The sequence below is a fragment of the Schistocerca serialis genome, chromosome 4 (assembly GCF_023864345.2).
Source record: "Schistocerca serialis cubense isolate TAMUIC-IGC-003099 chromosome 4, iqSchSeri2.2, whole genome shotgun sequence".
NCBI classification, from domain to species: Eukaryota; Metazoa; Arthropoda; class Insecta; order Orthoptera; family Acrididae; genus Schistocerca; species Schistocerca serialis.
The window spans coordinates 17,576,277-17,592,662 of record NC_064641.1 but is presented as its reverse complement, the minus strand read 5'-3'; the positions used below and the strand labels follow the sequence as shown (position 1 = coordinate 17,592,662).

Genomic DNA, 16,386 nt, shown 5'->3' with positions numbered 1-16,386 from the left:
ACGCTTACCTGAAATTGATACATTTATCCTTCTCCATCGACCTCGAAAGTTTGTAACATCATCAGGGAATTATCTTGTATATACATACATTTACAGGCGACGGCGCCTGTAACTCTATAGCTAGATAACGTTTCCCGACATTGTGTCTTATTCTAAATATCATGTATTCACTCTCCTTCACAAGTCCTAGAAGTTTGCAACGGGGATTTTCAAGCACACTGTATAAATGATCTAGTAGATAACATAGAAAGCACCGCGAAGCTATTCGCAGATGATGAGGTATAGGAAGGCAGCAATATCAGAAGACAATAAGGAGGTGCAGTAAGAATGAAGAAGACTGATGGCTGGTGCAAAGAGCGGCAGTTGACCATGAACGGAAATACATGTAACGTATTGCGGATAAATAGCCGAAGAAGTCGACTACTCTGTTGGCGAAAAATCACTGTAAACAGCTACCTAAGATAAAATATCTAGTTGTAACGGTCAAAAGTGCCTGAAGTGGATTGACCAAAACAGACAGTAGGAAAAGCGGATGCCAGGCTGAGATTCACGCGAAGATCTTAAGGAAATGTAATTAACCCACGGGAGAAGTCGCCTACAAAACACTTGTTCGACCGATTCTCGAGTACTGCTCATTACTCTACGATCCTTACCAGGTAGGACTAATAGATGCGATAGAGAAGATTCAATGAAGAGCGGCGCGTTTCGACACGGGATCGTTGACTCGGCCCGAGAGCGTTACAGGGGTGCTGAAAAAAATTCCAGTGACAGACGGTACAACAAGGCATTGTACATCACTCAAGTGAATATCTCCCGGAAAGAGTTGGGCAACATATTACTTCCTCTGACGTAGTTGGCCGCAATGACAAGCAAGACAAAATGCGATAAATTAGGGTTTAATACGGACGTTTATCAACAATCAGTCTTCCGATGCGCCATTCTTCTCAAATGAAACAGGGAATTGTGGGCCGCGAGGGGGGGGGGGGGGGGGGAGGGTTTACTAGAAGTACCTTCCGCCATACACCGCCAGGAGGCTTCAGAGTAATGATGCAGGTGTGGGCGTCTTTTTGGATGAAGACAGTTTGATTATATTTGTCTTGAGATGAGACATTTAGAATTTGAAATGCTGTTTCCTCCTTGACGCAGACCAGTAAATTCAATGAGTTGTACGAAACGATTCGAACATTATGGAGGAGCAAGGCAATAAAGGAAGCAAGGATAAAAATTTGCTACAAACCAAAGGCGATTCCAACAATACTATAGGGTTGGGTTGTTTGGGGGAAGAGACCAGGCAGCGAGGTCATCGGTCGCATCGGATTAGGGAAGGATGGGGAAGGACGTCGGCCGTGCCCTTTCAAAGGAACCATCCCAGCATTTGCCTGGAGTGATTCAGGAAAATCACGGAAAACCTGAATCCGGATGACCGGACGCAGGATTGGTTCAAATGGCTCTGAGCACTATGGACTTAACATCTGGGGTCATCAGTCCCCTAGAACTTAGAACTACTGAAACCTAACTAACCTAAGGACATCACACACATCCATGCCCGAGGCAGGATTCGGACCTGCGACCGTAGGGGTCGCGCGGTTCTAGACTGAAGCGCCTAGAACCGCTCGGTCACACCGACCGGCCGTGGGATTGAACCAACTGCTATAGAGAAGGGAAATCTACACACTAATAAAATGAAAAGTATCGATGGTACAGTCCTATTGAATGAGGTTCCATCGTATTTTAGAGTGATGCTCTAGAAAAGAAAAGTTCGGGAACGTGGACATACGCAGGGAATTAAAAGTTTACTGCTTATTGAGTAATATAATGACGTACAGGAAACGCTGGAGTCACGATCTTAACACGTATGTTGCCAAACCGTCTCCCTTTGCATACCTGGAGATATCTTACTAACGACAGGTAAGACTCTGGAACATCGAGGAAACGGTGCGCACCGCAACAGACTAATTAGCTTCATCCTTGAACGACATGACGTTTTGAAAACTATATAAACCCCTAAGTTTTTTTTCCACTTCATGTGAGTAAATTGCAACACGGAAAATGTATACATGCAGTTATGGTATTTATTGAAACGCTACATTTAACACCACCATTAGTTTGAAGACAGGCTTTCGTCTTTTCCTCTCCGTCCTTATTTTTACAAAATACTTTCATACTAATTCGGAATATAGAATGAGTTGTTAGTCTCACATGCCGACCAGATGTAGAGACCTAGGCTTCCTGTTGTCCTAATTACCACCAAACGACTCCAAGGTCGCTTCAGCGCGCTACGGTAACGGAAGGTCAAAGAATGCGCACATGACACACTACCAACACTACTTCCAAATAATTCTACCCCTTTGCGTCTTGTCCTTACCAAAAGTACTATGAAGAGTTTGGCCTTTCTGTCATCTACAAATTGGAAGAGTTTTTCTGCGTGAATTGCGTTAAGATAAATGTTCACTATAAATGCACATATTTGACAGTACTCCTCTTTAAAATTTGTTGTTAACCAGGTAGCTAAGTGTCTGATTTTATGAAATGCGTAATTGTTCCATCTGTTCTATTATAGCACACTGAATTCCGAGACCTGCTCTGAAAACAATAGCTCTAACAGTCTCATGGATACAGAAACACGTAGACAAAACGTCCTGCATGATTTCTCTACAGATCACATTTTCTTTTTACTTTAAGATACTCCGTGCAAAATTTATGAGCTCGGGAACAAAAAAATGCAAACGACATGATACGAACGCAGACTGTATTGCTTCTAGAATGCAAGTGAAATTTCTAAATTTTAAACGTAATCATCTCGTTAACATCTCGAAACTATAACGTAGTCGTTTGCATTGCGATTTTGTGACAGAAAGCTCCAAGAAAAAGAAGTTAGTGCTTAAAGTAACCGTGTTTAAAAACGAGTAAGCTTACAGAAAGTCATTATCCGAAAGTGAAGACTGAAATCTTCGACCGCTACATATGTTCGATAGGAAATTTCCTCTTTTTCGTGGTGTCCAGAATGGCTATTCTTGGCAAAACTGAAGCAGCGTATTTTATTCGTCGTTGACACGAAAACTAAATAAAGCAGTACATGCACTTATCCAGCAAATAACCTGTCTTATTTATTTAAGGAGATTGCAGACGCAGGTTACATCAGCAGAGGAAATGAACATCTGACGTAGCTCATAGCAGAAGAGATTGCTGGATGCCACTTTACCGTAGCTGGATTCCGTCAGTTGCTGCAGTCGTTCTGTAACACGTAACCAACCTAATTTTCATTCAGGTTGCGACCCCATACGGGTACTATTAGCTGTACTACAAGCGTTCAATAAACAACTAATCAACGTAAGCTTCACTAACGACAAGTGTTAGAGTCAAAGCTTATAAAACGGTGAGATCTGAAATAGTATTACAGACGGAATACTTATACAGATATAACAGAACAAGTCAGCAACACGATTACGGCACAGCGTCATCGACTGCTGGTTCATTTTCACAATATAACGTTTTTTTCGTACTGCCTTTTGCGGAGGTACCATCAACGATCCGAGTGAACTTTTGTGATAATAATATTGAAAATTCCAGGATTAAATACAATATTTTGCTTTATGACTGGCTCAAGCCTTTCGCAACCCTGATAAAATCCTTGTCGTTACCATTATTGATAGTTTTTTTTTCTTTTTTTACTATGAACGATGAAAGTATTAAGCTACTGACTGAATTGTCTTCCAGATGTGATGAGAACGATGTACAAGATCTCAGTGTGTATTTTGGGCATCATGAAAGCGTCGCAGCTGCTACAAGTGGCAATTGTCCTTTTCTTTATTCTTGTGCGATAAAAGACAACGTCCCACTAAATTACTATTCCACGAATTGTTTTGTACTGTTTACGTCTTCGTCAGTTACTATACTCCTACTGGGTTTCATTCGATATCATCAAGCTTCAGTACGTTACTGCACCTAGCAATCAGAATACTACCAAGTAATGTAGCGGTTATGATTTACCCAGGCACGTCCGAATAAAATCTACGTAAGCTATCTTGATATGTTTGAATATTTAAATTAAATATTCAGGTTAAAAATGTTACTGATGACGCATTGTACGTATCTATCATTTTTGTTAAAATGATTATCCCTCCTTTTCATTGAGAACCCCATTGCTGCTTACAGCATGGACAAAAACAGAGGAAGACCAAAAACGCGACACGTTATCAAGCCCAATACGGTGTAGCAAAACCGTTGGCATTCAAAACATCTTCAATTCGTCCCGGAAGGGATAAATACAGGTCTTATATCGTTTTCAAGGGTATCTTATACAATTCCTCCCACAAAATAGTGGCAAATCTATGGGACGAAGATGAAAGTGGTTAGAGATCATGCATCCATCTCTCCAAAGCAGACCACAAAGGTTCAATAATACAGGGTGTCCCACTCAAATCTCTCTGGTTTCAAAGACCCAGGAGAGAAAAACCACAGTAGAATACGACAATGAAAAATTCACCACATTGTAGAGCATCACAAAGAATTTATATTCCCGCGTCAGAAGTGCCAAGTATCGCCGGCAGAGTGTATCATAGTCGCATGAAGTCAGAATGGTGACTCCACTGCAGTGCGCGCAAGCTGTAGTGTAGTTTGCAGAAACAAAATCGCCGTTTGTTGTGCAAAGAAATTGTCGTCGTGTGTATGAGTGTGATTCATCTGATGTGAAAACAATTAAAGAATGGTGTAGGAAGTTTCTGGCAACAGGAACTGACCTGAAACATTCTGGCGGTGCACGTTACGGAGTTTCAGAAGAGACGTGGAGGACATCAGACAAACGTTTCTCAGAAGCCCACATAAGTCAGTTCGTCAAGCATCTAGGCAACTTTGCATCGTGCAGTTCACCAGCATCTTAGTATGCTTGCTTACAAAGTGCAAATTCTGCAACATCTGACGCCAAACGACAAACCACGCCAACAACAATTTGCTGCACATATGCTGCAGTGTATTGATACGGAAGCGAACTTCCTGGAAAGATGTTTATTCTCAGATGAGGCAACCTTTCATCTATCAGGAAGGGTTAATAGGCATAATGTTCGGATTTGGGATTCGCAAAATCCGCACGTTTTCAGTGAACATGTTCGTGATAGCCCTAAACTAAACGTCTGGTTTGGGCTAATGCACGACAGGATTGTTGGACCATTCTTCTTTGGAGAACAAACAGCGAATGGGTCAGTGTATCTGGACATGTTGGAGCAGTTTGTGTGCCCTCAGATGGAAGACGTGCAACCCAACATCACTTTTCAACAAGATGGAGCTCCGCCGCATTGGTCAACGGCTGTTCGCCAAGTTTCTGGATAGGAAATTTCTAATCATTGGATCGGACGCGGAGGACCCATTGCATGGCCACTATGTTCATGAAGGGATTCGTGAAGGACTGCGTGTGTGCGACCAAAGTTTACGATATTCCTATGTTGCGACATCGTATCACTGATGCGGTTGCAACAATAACAGAGGAAATGAGGCAAAAAACTTGGCAAGAAATTTAATATAGATTCGATATTCTTCGTGCTACAAATGGTTCACATGTAGAGGTGTATTGATGATGAATACATAAATTCTTTGAGATGCTCTACAATGTGGTGCATTTTTCACTGTCGTATCTGCTGCGGTGTATTTCCTCTGAGTCTTTAAAATCAGGCAGGTTTGAGTGGGACACCCTGTATTTAGACCCGGCGACTGTAGTGGCCATAGGAGAATCCACACTTGTTCCCTCCACTCACGGTACCTACTGTTGACAACAGTAACGCCCACTTTACTCTTCGGTCTCGAGCTCGACTCCAGTACTGCTCGGTCCTGTCTCGGGTTTCTTTTTCCGACAATGTTGGCTGTACGTTAACAGCGGTACATAGTAGTATAGATAGGTTTACTGATGAAGAGTTGCAAAAGTTTTAGATGCAAAAATACTGTGATGCTGTTGCCGTCTTTGTGGGAGCATCTCGGCTTGCATCGTTGTGCCGCTCTTCTATTGCATTCACTGAACTCATACCCGAGGTGCATGCCGGGCAACTGTTCATCAGGGAACCTGTCCGTGCCTTTGCTATCACTAACTATTTGCTATAACTAACACCGCCAGCGGAACAGACCCGACGCAGAACCGAGCAGTATTGAAGGCAAGCTTGTGAGAGAAGAGCAGAGTGGGTGTTACCGTCACCAACAGCTATTTCCCAACAAGTTGTACAGTCCATAGTGCCGACATTTGCAATGTTGTGCTGATACTTTTAGTACCGTACAGAAACTAAGATAAATGGAGCAAGACGTCAAAGGAAACGCATTTAATAAGTAAGATACTACCGATGACTACAGCTCTCCTATGTGCATTTATTTGACAGCCTGAGCCTTTTACGATCATCATCATGAACTGTTTCAGTAGCAACTCATCAGCAGGTCCAGAACTTATGAAGTGGTGCTTTAACTAGAGGGTCGATCCAATCACACGGGTGTCATACAACAGCTTTGTCAATTTCTGCTTTGATTTGGGCAAAAAACAAAAAAACAAAATTAGCCACCTGGAGATACTGTTTGTATCAACCTGTTACTGACTGACCATTTTTCGAATTAACGGAGAAGAGGTATACCGGGTGAAACTGGTGTAAATGCAGATATTTCTTCTAGTGACTGAGGACGGTGTACGAAATAACATTACATCGGCATTTAGGTCATTTGCAGACTAATATTTATAGCTATTGCAAGACCTATGTTTGATTGGCGATGCCAGCTGGTGTGGCCGTGCGGTTCTAGGTGCTTCAGTCTGGAACCACGTGACCGCTACGGTCGCAGGTTCGAATGGTTCAAATGGCTCTGAGCACTATGGGACTTAACATCTAGGGTCATCAGTCCCCTAGAACTTAGAACTACTTAAACCTAACTAACCTAAGGACAGCTCACAACACCCAGCCATCACGAGGCAGAGAAAATCCCTGACCCCGCCGGGAATCGAACCCGGGAACCCGGGCGTGGGAAGCGAGAACGCTACCGCACGACCACGAGATGCGGGCAGGTTCGAATCCTGCCTGGGGCAGGGATGTGTGTGATGTCCTTAGGTTAGTTAGGTTTAAGTAGTTCTAAACTCTAGGGGACTGCTGACCTCAGATGTTAAGTCCCATAGTGCACAGAGCCATTTGAACCATTTTTCTTTTTATTGGCGATCTTTTGCAGAAGCTCGAAATACAGCGCGGACTTCAATGCGAGACGCTTATAACAGTTTCCACAACGGAACTTTGTCTCGAGACCCGGCAGAAATCACTGAAATGATACTGGAGTTTGGCTAGACATCATTAAAAGAAAGGCGTTTTTCATTGCGACGCAATCTTATCACGAAATTCCAATGAACTTTCTCCTCCAAATGCGAAAATATTTTGTTGACACCGACCTACATAGGGAGAAAAGATCACCACGATAAAATAAAGGAAATCAGACTTCGTACGGGAAGATACAGGTGTTCGAGCTTTCTGCGCGCAATACGAGAATGAAATAGTAGAAAACTGTGAAGATGGTTCGATGAACCCTCTGCCGGGCACTTAAATGCGATTTGCAGAGTATCCATGTACATGTATATGTATTTTAGGTAGTGCCTCCAAGTGCATGTGTTATAAGCAAGCCATTAATGCTTATTGCCTCCTGTGGAGCAAGTGAGCTGTTGAATTGTGGACAAGTGGACGTGTCGAAGGGGTAGTCCACCTACTGGGGCAGTTACGACCTTGCACAAAACATTAGGCAGTGAATTATGTGACGTGTTTGTGCGACGACTGACGCAGATAAAACACAGCATATTACTCTATCACATATATAAATATCAGAAATTACACCCCTTGCACGCTGCATGTATCGAAAATATATATAATTCTCGTGTCACAGTTTTAGTTGCCATACTCCTCCGAAATGGCTCGATCGATTCTGATGAAATTTTACATATATATTCGGTAGATCTAAGAATCGGTCATAATCTATTTTTCATACCCCTAAGTGATAAGGGCGGTACCCCCCAAACTTTTTTCTTATTTTTTTTGGACAGAACATTTTATTTATGTTTTTTTATGATGTGGCATTAAAAAATACACACAACCCTAAATTTTCACCCTTCTACCAGCACCCACTATTTTTTAATAGCGATTTTAGTAATTTCATAATTTACAACCCCGATCAATAACTGATCAATTATCACTTGATCAACGGCTCGATCGATTCTGACGAAATTTTACGTGTATAGTCGGTACGTCTGAGAATCGGTCGTAATCTATTTTTCACGCCCCTATGTGATAAGGGCGGTCCACCCCAAAAATTTTTCTTATTTTTTTGGACAGATCTTTTTATTTTATTTTTTATGATGTGGCATTACAAAATAAACGCAACCATAAATTTTCACCCCCCTACCACCAACCCCTATATTTTAATAGCGATTTTAGTAATTTCATAATTTTCAACTCCAGTCGATAACTGATCAATTATCACTTGATCAGTTATTCCCGCCCGGTGTCTACCGGTTATAGTCTTTCACTATTCGATAGATAGGTAATTGAAGAAAACGTACCAATAGCAACGACTGTAATATTCCTCTTTGAATCGACGTCACTACACTGAGAAGTTTAACTAGGCAGCATGCGTCATTCGCCAAACCGACATTTAGGCCTAGCGCACACACATCGATTTTTATCGTACGGTCATATATCGTACGATCAAATTCTTTTAGTGGAACAAAGAAGTTCCTATGCTCTCCTTTGTTCCTCTAAAGGAATTTAATCGTACAATATCTTTACGTACGATAAAAATCGACGCGTGTGCGCTTGGCCTTATTCATAATGCTGGCGAACACATTTCGACACTAAATGCCGAATGTCTGTATGCTCATGGACGAGCCGTGAATCGGCTACAATTATTAAATCCGCGCGATCTACCGTAGAAACGCTAGAACTAAATGCGGCCGATACTGCCGGACTTCCCCCTAATCCTTTTCTCACTCCGTGCACAGCTTTCGGCCATTATTATTGTTTGTGTCTCGAACTCCCGCCAACAACGGCTATAGTGTTACACGTATACATTGTGTTACAGGTATACATTACTCTTATAGACTAGAGATAATTTATATGGCAGAACAACGTTTGCCGGGCCAGCTATAACATATAAAGAGTTTCTGAGGCGCAACGAAGTTCGCCGGGTATAAATTGGTTTCCAGACCAATAGCACGTTCACAATGCGAGTTACTGAAATACTGATTTACTACCAGAATCTTAAGAATTCTTGCGTCAAAGGCACTCGAATATATATGGTCTGTGGCTCTGTCCCTGCAGATAAAGGGGTTGGCAAAAATATACTAACACCACCGGAAATTCGTGCTTCAACATAAATACTGATGCTTGCCAAGCCTGCTGGTTACCTTCTTGTATTTGCCCACAAAATGTTGCGATTGTCAGTCGCGGCCAGAACAGTGTTCTGTATAATTGTGATTGCTTATGTCGTAACTAAGGGAATCCGAACGTGGGAAAATTATTGGTGCTCTTATGGTGGGTGCTTCCGTAACGAAAGGAGCCGAAGTGTCTGGTTTTTCAAGAGAGATCCTGCCGAAGATTTGTACCGCACACAGTGAAAGCGGAAAAACATCATCCGCTAAGTCATAACGCGGGCGAAAGTGTGCGTTCAGTGATCGTGGCAGACAGCCATTGAAGAGCACTGTGTGACGTAAAAGAAGAGGACGACAGCTGCAAAAGTCACTGCAGAACAGAATGTCGCACTGGCGAGCACTCGCAGCAACAGAACAACACGAAGGGAGCTCCATAAGCAGGGAACTGCAGGAGAGCTGGGATTTCAAAAACACTCATCATTCATGCAAATGTCCTTAACTGGAAAACGTGGTGCAGAAACTTTAAAACTAAGACTATGGTGCAACGGAAGAAAGTCATTTGGTCGGACGCGTCTTGTTTCACACAGTTTCCAGCTTCTGGGCGAGTTTACGTCCCACGAATGAAACACGAAGACGGTTCAGTGATGATTTGTACAGCCATACCGTGGTTCTTCGCGGGGCTCGTGGTTACTCTGCAACGACGCATTACTGCCAAGGATTACGAGACCCTTTTGACGGACGACGCCCATCCCATCAACATCTACAAAGTTCAGAGAAAGACAGCTCATTTTGTACTATCACGAAGTAGCGGAAAGAGCGCCACGGATATGATTCGTGACTGGGACGGCAATAAACAAAGGCGTATTTCGACGTGACAGTTTCTTCTCAAGAAGTTTTCAATCCTCATCAATTTTTTTGTTGTCGTCCGCCTGCATCTGGTGGTGGTGGTGGTGGTGGTTAGTGTTGTTTAACGTCCCGTCGACAAAGAGGTCATTAGAGACGGAGCGCAAGGTCGGGTTAGGGAAGGATTGGGAAGGAAATCGGCCGTGCCCTTTCAAAGGAACCATCCCGGCATTTGCCTGAAACGATTTAGGGAAATCACGGAAAACCTAAATCAGGATGGCTGGAGACGGGATTGAACCGTCGTCCTCCCGAATCTGCATCTGGTAGGTCGCTGGCGCATGCAGGAATAAAAAAGGACAGGGAAGTCGACATGAAGTGTTCCGGACAAGTTCGATATGTGACGAAGTCGAACGACGCACCCATCGGATACCTTTCATTGTGCCACTTACAAGCAGTTACCATTGTTGTCAAATGGTTCGAATGGTTCTGAGCACTATGGGACTTAACATCTGAGGTCATTAGTCCCCTAGAACTTAGAACTACTTAAACCTAACTAACCTAAGGACATCACAAACATCCATGCCCGAGGCAGGATTCGAACCTGCGACCGTAGCGGTCTTGCGGTTCCAGACTGCAGCGCCTTTAACCGCACGGCCACTTCGGCCGGCTACCATTGTTGTCGCCAAGCTTGAACGTGCATCGTTTTTCCTTTCAATTCTTGCTCTAAGGGGTTTAAGCAAGTTGCTAGCTTGTTGATGTACAGAATATCTAATAATAGATCAATACTTAAATATACAGTTCTAAGATGGGCAGTATACTTACAATGTGTAGTCTATGTTTCTACAGGCCCGTGCTTCGATACACTTCACGTCGATGTATCGATAATTTCTTTCGATAAACCGAGAGCCTGCAATGATACGTCTTAGATACCGATACACACGATACCCGATATTTTTAAAAATATCCACAGTTCTAGCTGCAACTAGCATTCCGCGTTCAGAGTCTGTTAATTTCCGTTGAGTGTCCACAATCACGTCTGAAGCATGACTCACCCGAGTACAAACGACGGCTACGACAATGTACTGCCCGTGTACGCAATACTACCGCGATCTCTATATGTTCATATGGCTATCCCATGACTTGTCGTGAAATACAGACGCAACGATTGAAAGAAGGGAGGGGGAAAGTGAAAGCAACCGAGCGAAGCGCAGTTCCTCCGTAACGAGTCACCGGGGACCACGGGTTCCTCCTACCGAAGTACTCAGAAAATATCGCCGAACCATCTCCCAAATTTTGTAGATGACATTCTGGTTCACCCCGAATATAGAAATTCATAATGCTGTCTACGTTTTCTGCAGTTAGTAGGGGCGTCGAAAGTCATGAGTAACTAATTGTTTTCCTCAGCTCCTTCGGTACGTATTATGAAACAGCGCGTAACAGCCCACCATACGGCGAGGTGCACAGACATGAAGAAAGCAGCTGATGGCTAACACTTCTACTGCCGGTGCACTTCGCGAGTGGCAACGAATCGCATGAATTCTCTGCTATCCTCTTGCCAGTGACACCTTGCTACTGAGTCTGCTGTTTCATAATGTGTATTTCAGCAGCTGAGATAATTGTTACTCACAGATTTTTTACTGGCACTAAAATATGTAAACACTTAAAATGGCTATATGACGTGACTAAGAAGAGGTACCGTAGCACAGTCTGTCGTCCATGTTAGCATCATATTTAATGCAATCCGCCGCCGTATTTTATGCAAGGTAAATTCAGAAAACCCATGTCAGATAATGTACAATTCTCAGACGAGTATTTCGAAGCGTTTTATATACATATATCGTACATTAACTACGAAAAATGCAAGCGAGGTCCGCTACGTAAGAGCCGGCCGCGGTGGCCGCGCGGTTCTAGGCGCTGCAGTCCGGGACGCGTGACTGCTACGGTCGCAGGTTCGAATCCTGCTTCGGGCATGGATGTGTGTGATGTCCTTAGGTTAGTTAGGTTTAAGTAGTTCTAAGTTCTAGGGGACTGATGACCTAAGATGTTAAGTCCCATAGTGCTCAGAGCCATTTTGAGCTACGTAACATTTGCCGATGTGAAGAAAGTCATGATTATCGCCAAGAGCTGCTGATAAAATTTCTTTATTTAACAATCAGTTTCGGTCAACACTACATCACCAGGATCATAAAAGCTCTTACAACATTGTATTCGACCACATAAAAAAACTGACGTTAGGTAATAAAATTCATGAGTTTATCACTGTTGCCACATAATAATATAAATTACATCATCAATAATAAACTATGTTAGGCAGTGCACTCATTGACGTATTTAATTATATAGCTCTAAGAGTAAGCATTTATGGCATTTTATTTTACTCGACTAGTAACGATACACCTTGAGCGTTTTATTTAACTTATCTCATTACTCGCAGCTCTACTTGAAGGATATCCATGACAGCTGTGTGCATCATCTCTGTAAGTCTGCTGTGTAGTCTACCGTAACCTCCTTGTAACAGCATTTTCCACAGTGAAGTGCCCACATTAACCACTGCGCGGTCATAAAGTGGAAGTCGAATACGATGTTACGTGGAAATAGGCTACGTAAAACTTTAAGTGTGTGACGTGCACTCGTATTAACGATGTTAGTGAATGTTTTTCTGAAAATAACGACATTTGCACTCGGGAACAAAGGCGACAGTGGATGCCATACAAATTTAACATGTGCAGTGTACTGTGGCGTAATGTTCCACCGCTGAATTTTTCTACGGTATGTTCCTATTATTCCTAGCACATTTTAAGATGTCATTTGTTACTGTATTTAACGTTTAACCGATTAGTAATACACTGTCTTCTATTGCTGTGTTACCAGATTCTTCCGTCGCTCCTTGGTAGAACGACTTTATAATTGTAAAAAAAAAGTCAACATTATTTTGCATTTCCCCAATATTATTTCGTTAACTGGCTTTCGGCTTACAAGGCCGTCATGAAAATTTAACTGATTATCGTCGTCAAAGAGGATTCAGTATTAAATGACCCAATACAGCTCAATAGCAGTACCTCCCCTTTCTTAAACTTCACGTAATGCTTACAGTTACCCAATGCTTCCCATCTTCCCATGCAGAGTCCCTTTCTGTTCCTGCATTTTGCCTGCATTCATTTATTTTGTTGTTAGTTTCTACTTACTGCATATGTTTTCTTGTTACAATTGTCACTTCTATCTTGTATTTAATTTCTGTATCGCCTGTCATATGAAAGACCTCTTCAAGCTATTCTTCAGCACGCTTTTCACGCATTAATTTTATTTTATTGGGATTGGTAATTTAACTTATACTGTTAAAAATGCACTGGATTCTCAAATTTAGTGTTGATGTTTCTTAGGTTTGTCCCCTTCGCGTTCGTTTACTGTTTAATATTTTTAATTCCATTACCACTGTATTACCAAAGATGACTTTGTGTTAATGCTTCACGCTCGATGTGTAACACATTTTCCAGTGCCGTTCACCAATATTGTACTCTGTTTGACGACGATAGTTATTTGAAGAGTGATGATGACCTTATGGGCCGAAAACCGGTTTAAGAAATAAATTAACGCCGTAGAGCATAAACAATATTGTGTTTTTCAGTTCTAATTGTTATATATACTTCTGAGATGGTCAAGAACTGAAATTGTACAAAGCGTACAATGAAGAAAATAAACTGGTCAAGCGCGAGTAGAACTCCTGAGATGAAGGTTCCGTAAAAACTTTATGTACGTGGATAACAGATTGGTGTGGCTCAGTGGCCCGGTGCAAGTCTTCCTATAAAACGCCACTTCAGCGAAGTGCCTGCCACGTCCTTAACCTGTCGCATTTAGTTAGTCAGTTACGTGTTCCATTGATCAATAGCACGGAAAACCGTTAAGATGTGGAACGTGTCAAATGCACAAGAAATGCGCACAGGAAACAAGGGTTTTTTTGTGTTTACATTACAGTGTTATACCTAAATATTTCTATTATCTATCCCATTTCCTTAAATGGCACAAAATGCATGTATTATATCTCCAGATTTATTTACTCATATTCAAGAATTCATCTATGGTATAGAAGGAGTTGTCAAGGATGTATGATTTCAATTTGTTTTTGAAACTATTTCTGCTGTCAGACATTTTATTTCACTGGTAATTTATCAAAAAGTTTTATAGCAGCATATTTTACCCCTTTGTGTGCCAAAGATAGGTTAGGTAAAGGATAGTGTAGATCTTTCTTTTTTTCTGGTATTGTAATCATGAATGCCGCTGTTGAATATAAACTGGACCATGTTGTTGAGAAAAAATTTCATTAGTGAGTAAATGTACTGTGTTATCCAACCGTGAAAAAGAGGCCTCCAGTTTGACGTGGAATCCGAACCACGTGTTGTTTCTGGCCACTTCTCACATCGTTGAGAGGTGAAGATTAAGTTGAAACGAGGACTGAAAAATCCGTGGCCAGACCGAGATTTGATGTTGCGACTCCTCGATATCCACGCACGCACATTACCGCTAGACCAGCATACCCAACATGCATATAGATAGTTCATCCATAGGTTTTAATCAGAGAGTTTGCCAGTATGAAAATGTGTGTGATAAATCGCCGTATCTTTTGATTACATTGAGTTAGACGCTTAAATTTTTTACACCGCCAAGGGACCGTAGACCTCAGTATGTGACACAAATTTCAACGTGATATCTCTAACAGTCCCTGAGAAAAAGGGGTCGTAACAGTCGGACAAACAGCACCCTAAACACGAGGACTGAAAAATGCGTGGTCAGACCGAGATTTGATCCCACGATATCCAGGGACGCACTTTACCACTAGACCAGCACATCCAACATGTATATACATAGTTCATCCATACGTTTTAATGAGAGAGTTTGCGAGTATCAAAATGTGTGTGATAAATGGCCGTATCTTTTGATTACATTGAGTTAGACGCTTAAATTTTTTACACCGCCAAGGGGCCGTACACCTCAGTATGTGACACAAATTTCAACGTGATATTTCTAACAGTCCCTGAGAAAAAGGGGTCGTAACAGTCGGACAGACAGCACCCTAAACACGAGGACTGAAAAATCCGTGGTCAGACCGAGATTTGATCCCACGATATCCAGGGACGCACTTTACCACTAGACCAGTACATCCAACATGTATATACATAGTTCATCCATACGTTTTAATGAGAGAGTTTGCGAGTATCAAAATGTGTGTGATAAATGGCCGTATCTTTTGATTACATTGAGTTAGACGCTTAAATGTTTCACACCGCCAAGGGACCGTAGGCCTCAGTATGTGACAGAAATTTCAACGCGATATCTCTATCGGGCCCTGAGAAAAAGGGGCGTAACAGACGGACAGACAGCACCCTAAACAGGAGAGCCTGAGATGGGAAATGTCACTTTCGCTCAGCAAGTGTGGGACCGTTGTTTCGACTACGGACTCCCTGGCGTGGCAGCCCGAACTGCCGTGGATCCTGCACAGGTGATCGATCACAGCGCGAGCAGAGTGCGCCCGCTTCGGCAGCAGCCGCCTTCCTGTCCGCCGCTACTCACTGGGGTCGTTGCCGCCGCCGCTCCTGGCCAGGCCGCCTCGCAGCGACTGGGTTCGACCCTGGGCCGTCAGCATCGCCGCCAGCAGGACCGCCGCCAAGCCGAGCGCGCCGCCGCCGATCCTCCGCTGTGCCATCTCCTCGGAACTGGGGACCGCTGTTGACTGGTAGCTTAGCGTAGCGCGCGCGCGACCGACTTCACTGCACTGTGCTGAGCCACCTGGCGGGACGACGGGCTGGTGGCTGTGGCTGACTGCCGACTGGCCGCCGGGCGCCGCTGGACGCAGCTCGGCTCAGCCGCCGCCCCCTCCCCTCCCACCACTCAGGCACTTCTTGCGCGAGTCGCCGCCCCACTGCCGACCAAGGACGAGCCGCCGCACCTGTGCTAACCCGTCGCACACACTCGCGCACTCCTCGTCGTGGCTCCAGTCCTTCGTAGCCCTCTCCTTATCGTCCTAAAGGACCCTCTACACTTGAGCAACCGACTGATCAACCGACCCACAAACGACGTATGTAGGCGTTTCGACTGACTCAACTTCTGTTGCACATGCTTCTAGATGCTGCTCAAACTATTAAGGGACTCCGGAACGCCCTATACTTGCAATGTTAAAATAACGCTTA

General features: G+C 43.3%; 1 protein-coding gene across 1 annotated transcript in view; it reads right to left on the bottom strand.

The window, feature by feature from the left end:
- LOC126473866 (mannose-binding protein C-like) overlaps nucleotides 1-16,017 on the bottom strand; it is a 793,976-nt gene extending 777,959 nt beyond the window's left edge. The window contains exon 1 of the mRNA XM_050101194.1: nucleotides 15,770-16,017. Coding sequence (XP_049957151.1) covers nucleotides 15,770-15,902 — 133 coding nt within the window. The 5' untranslated portion in view covers nucleotides 15,903-16,017. The remainder of the gene's footprint in view (nucleotides 1-15,769) is intronic.
- Nucleotides 16,018-16,386: the final 369 nt, after the last annotated feature.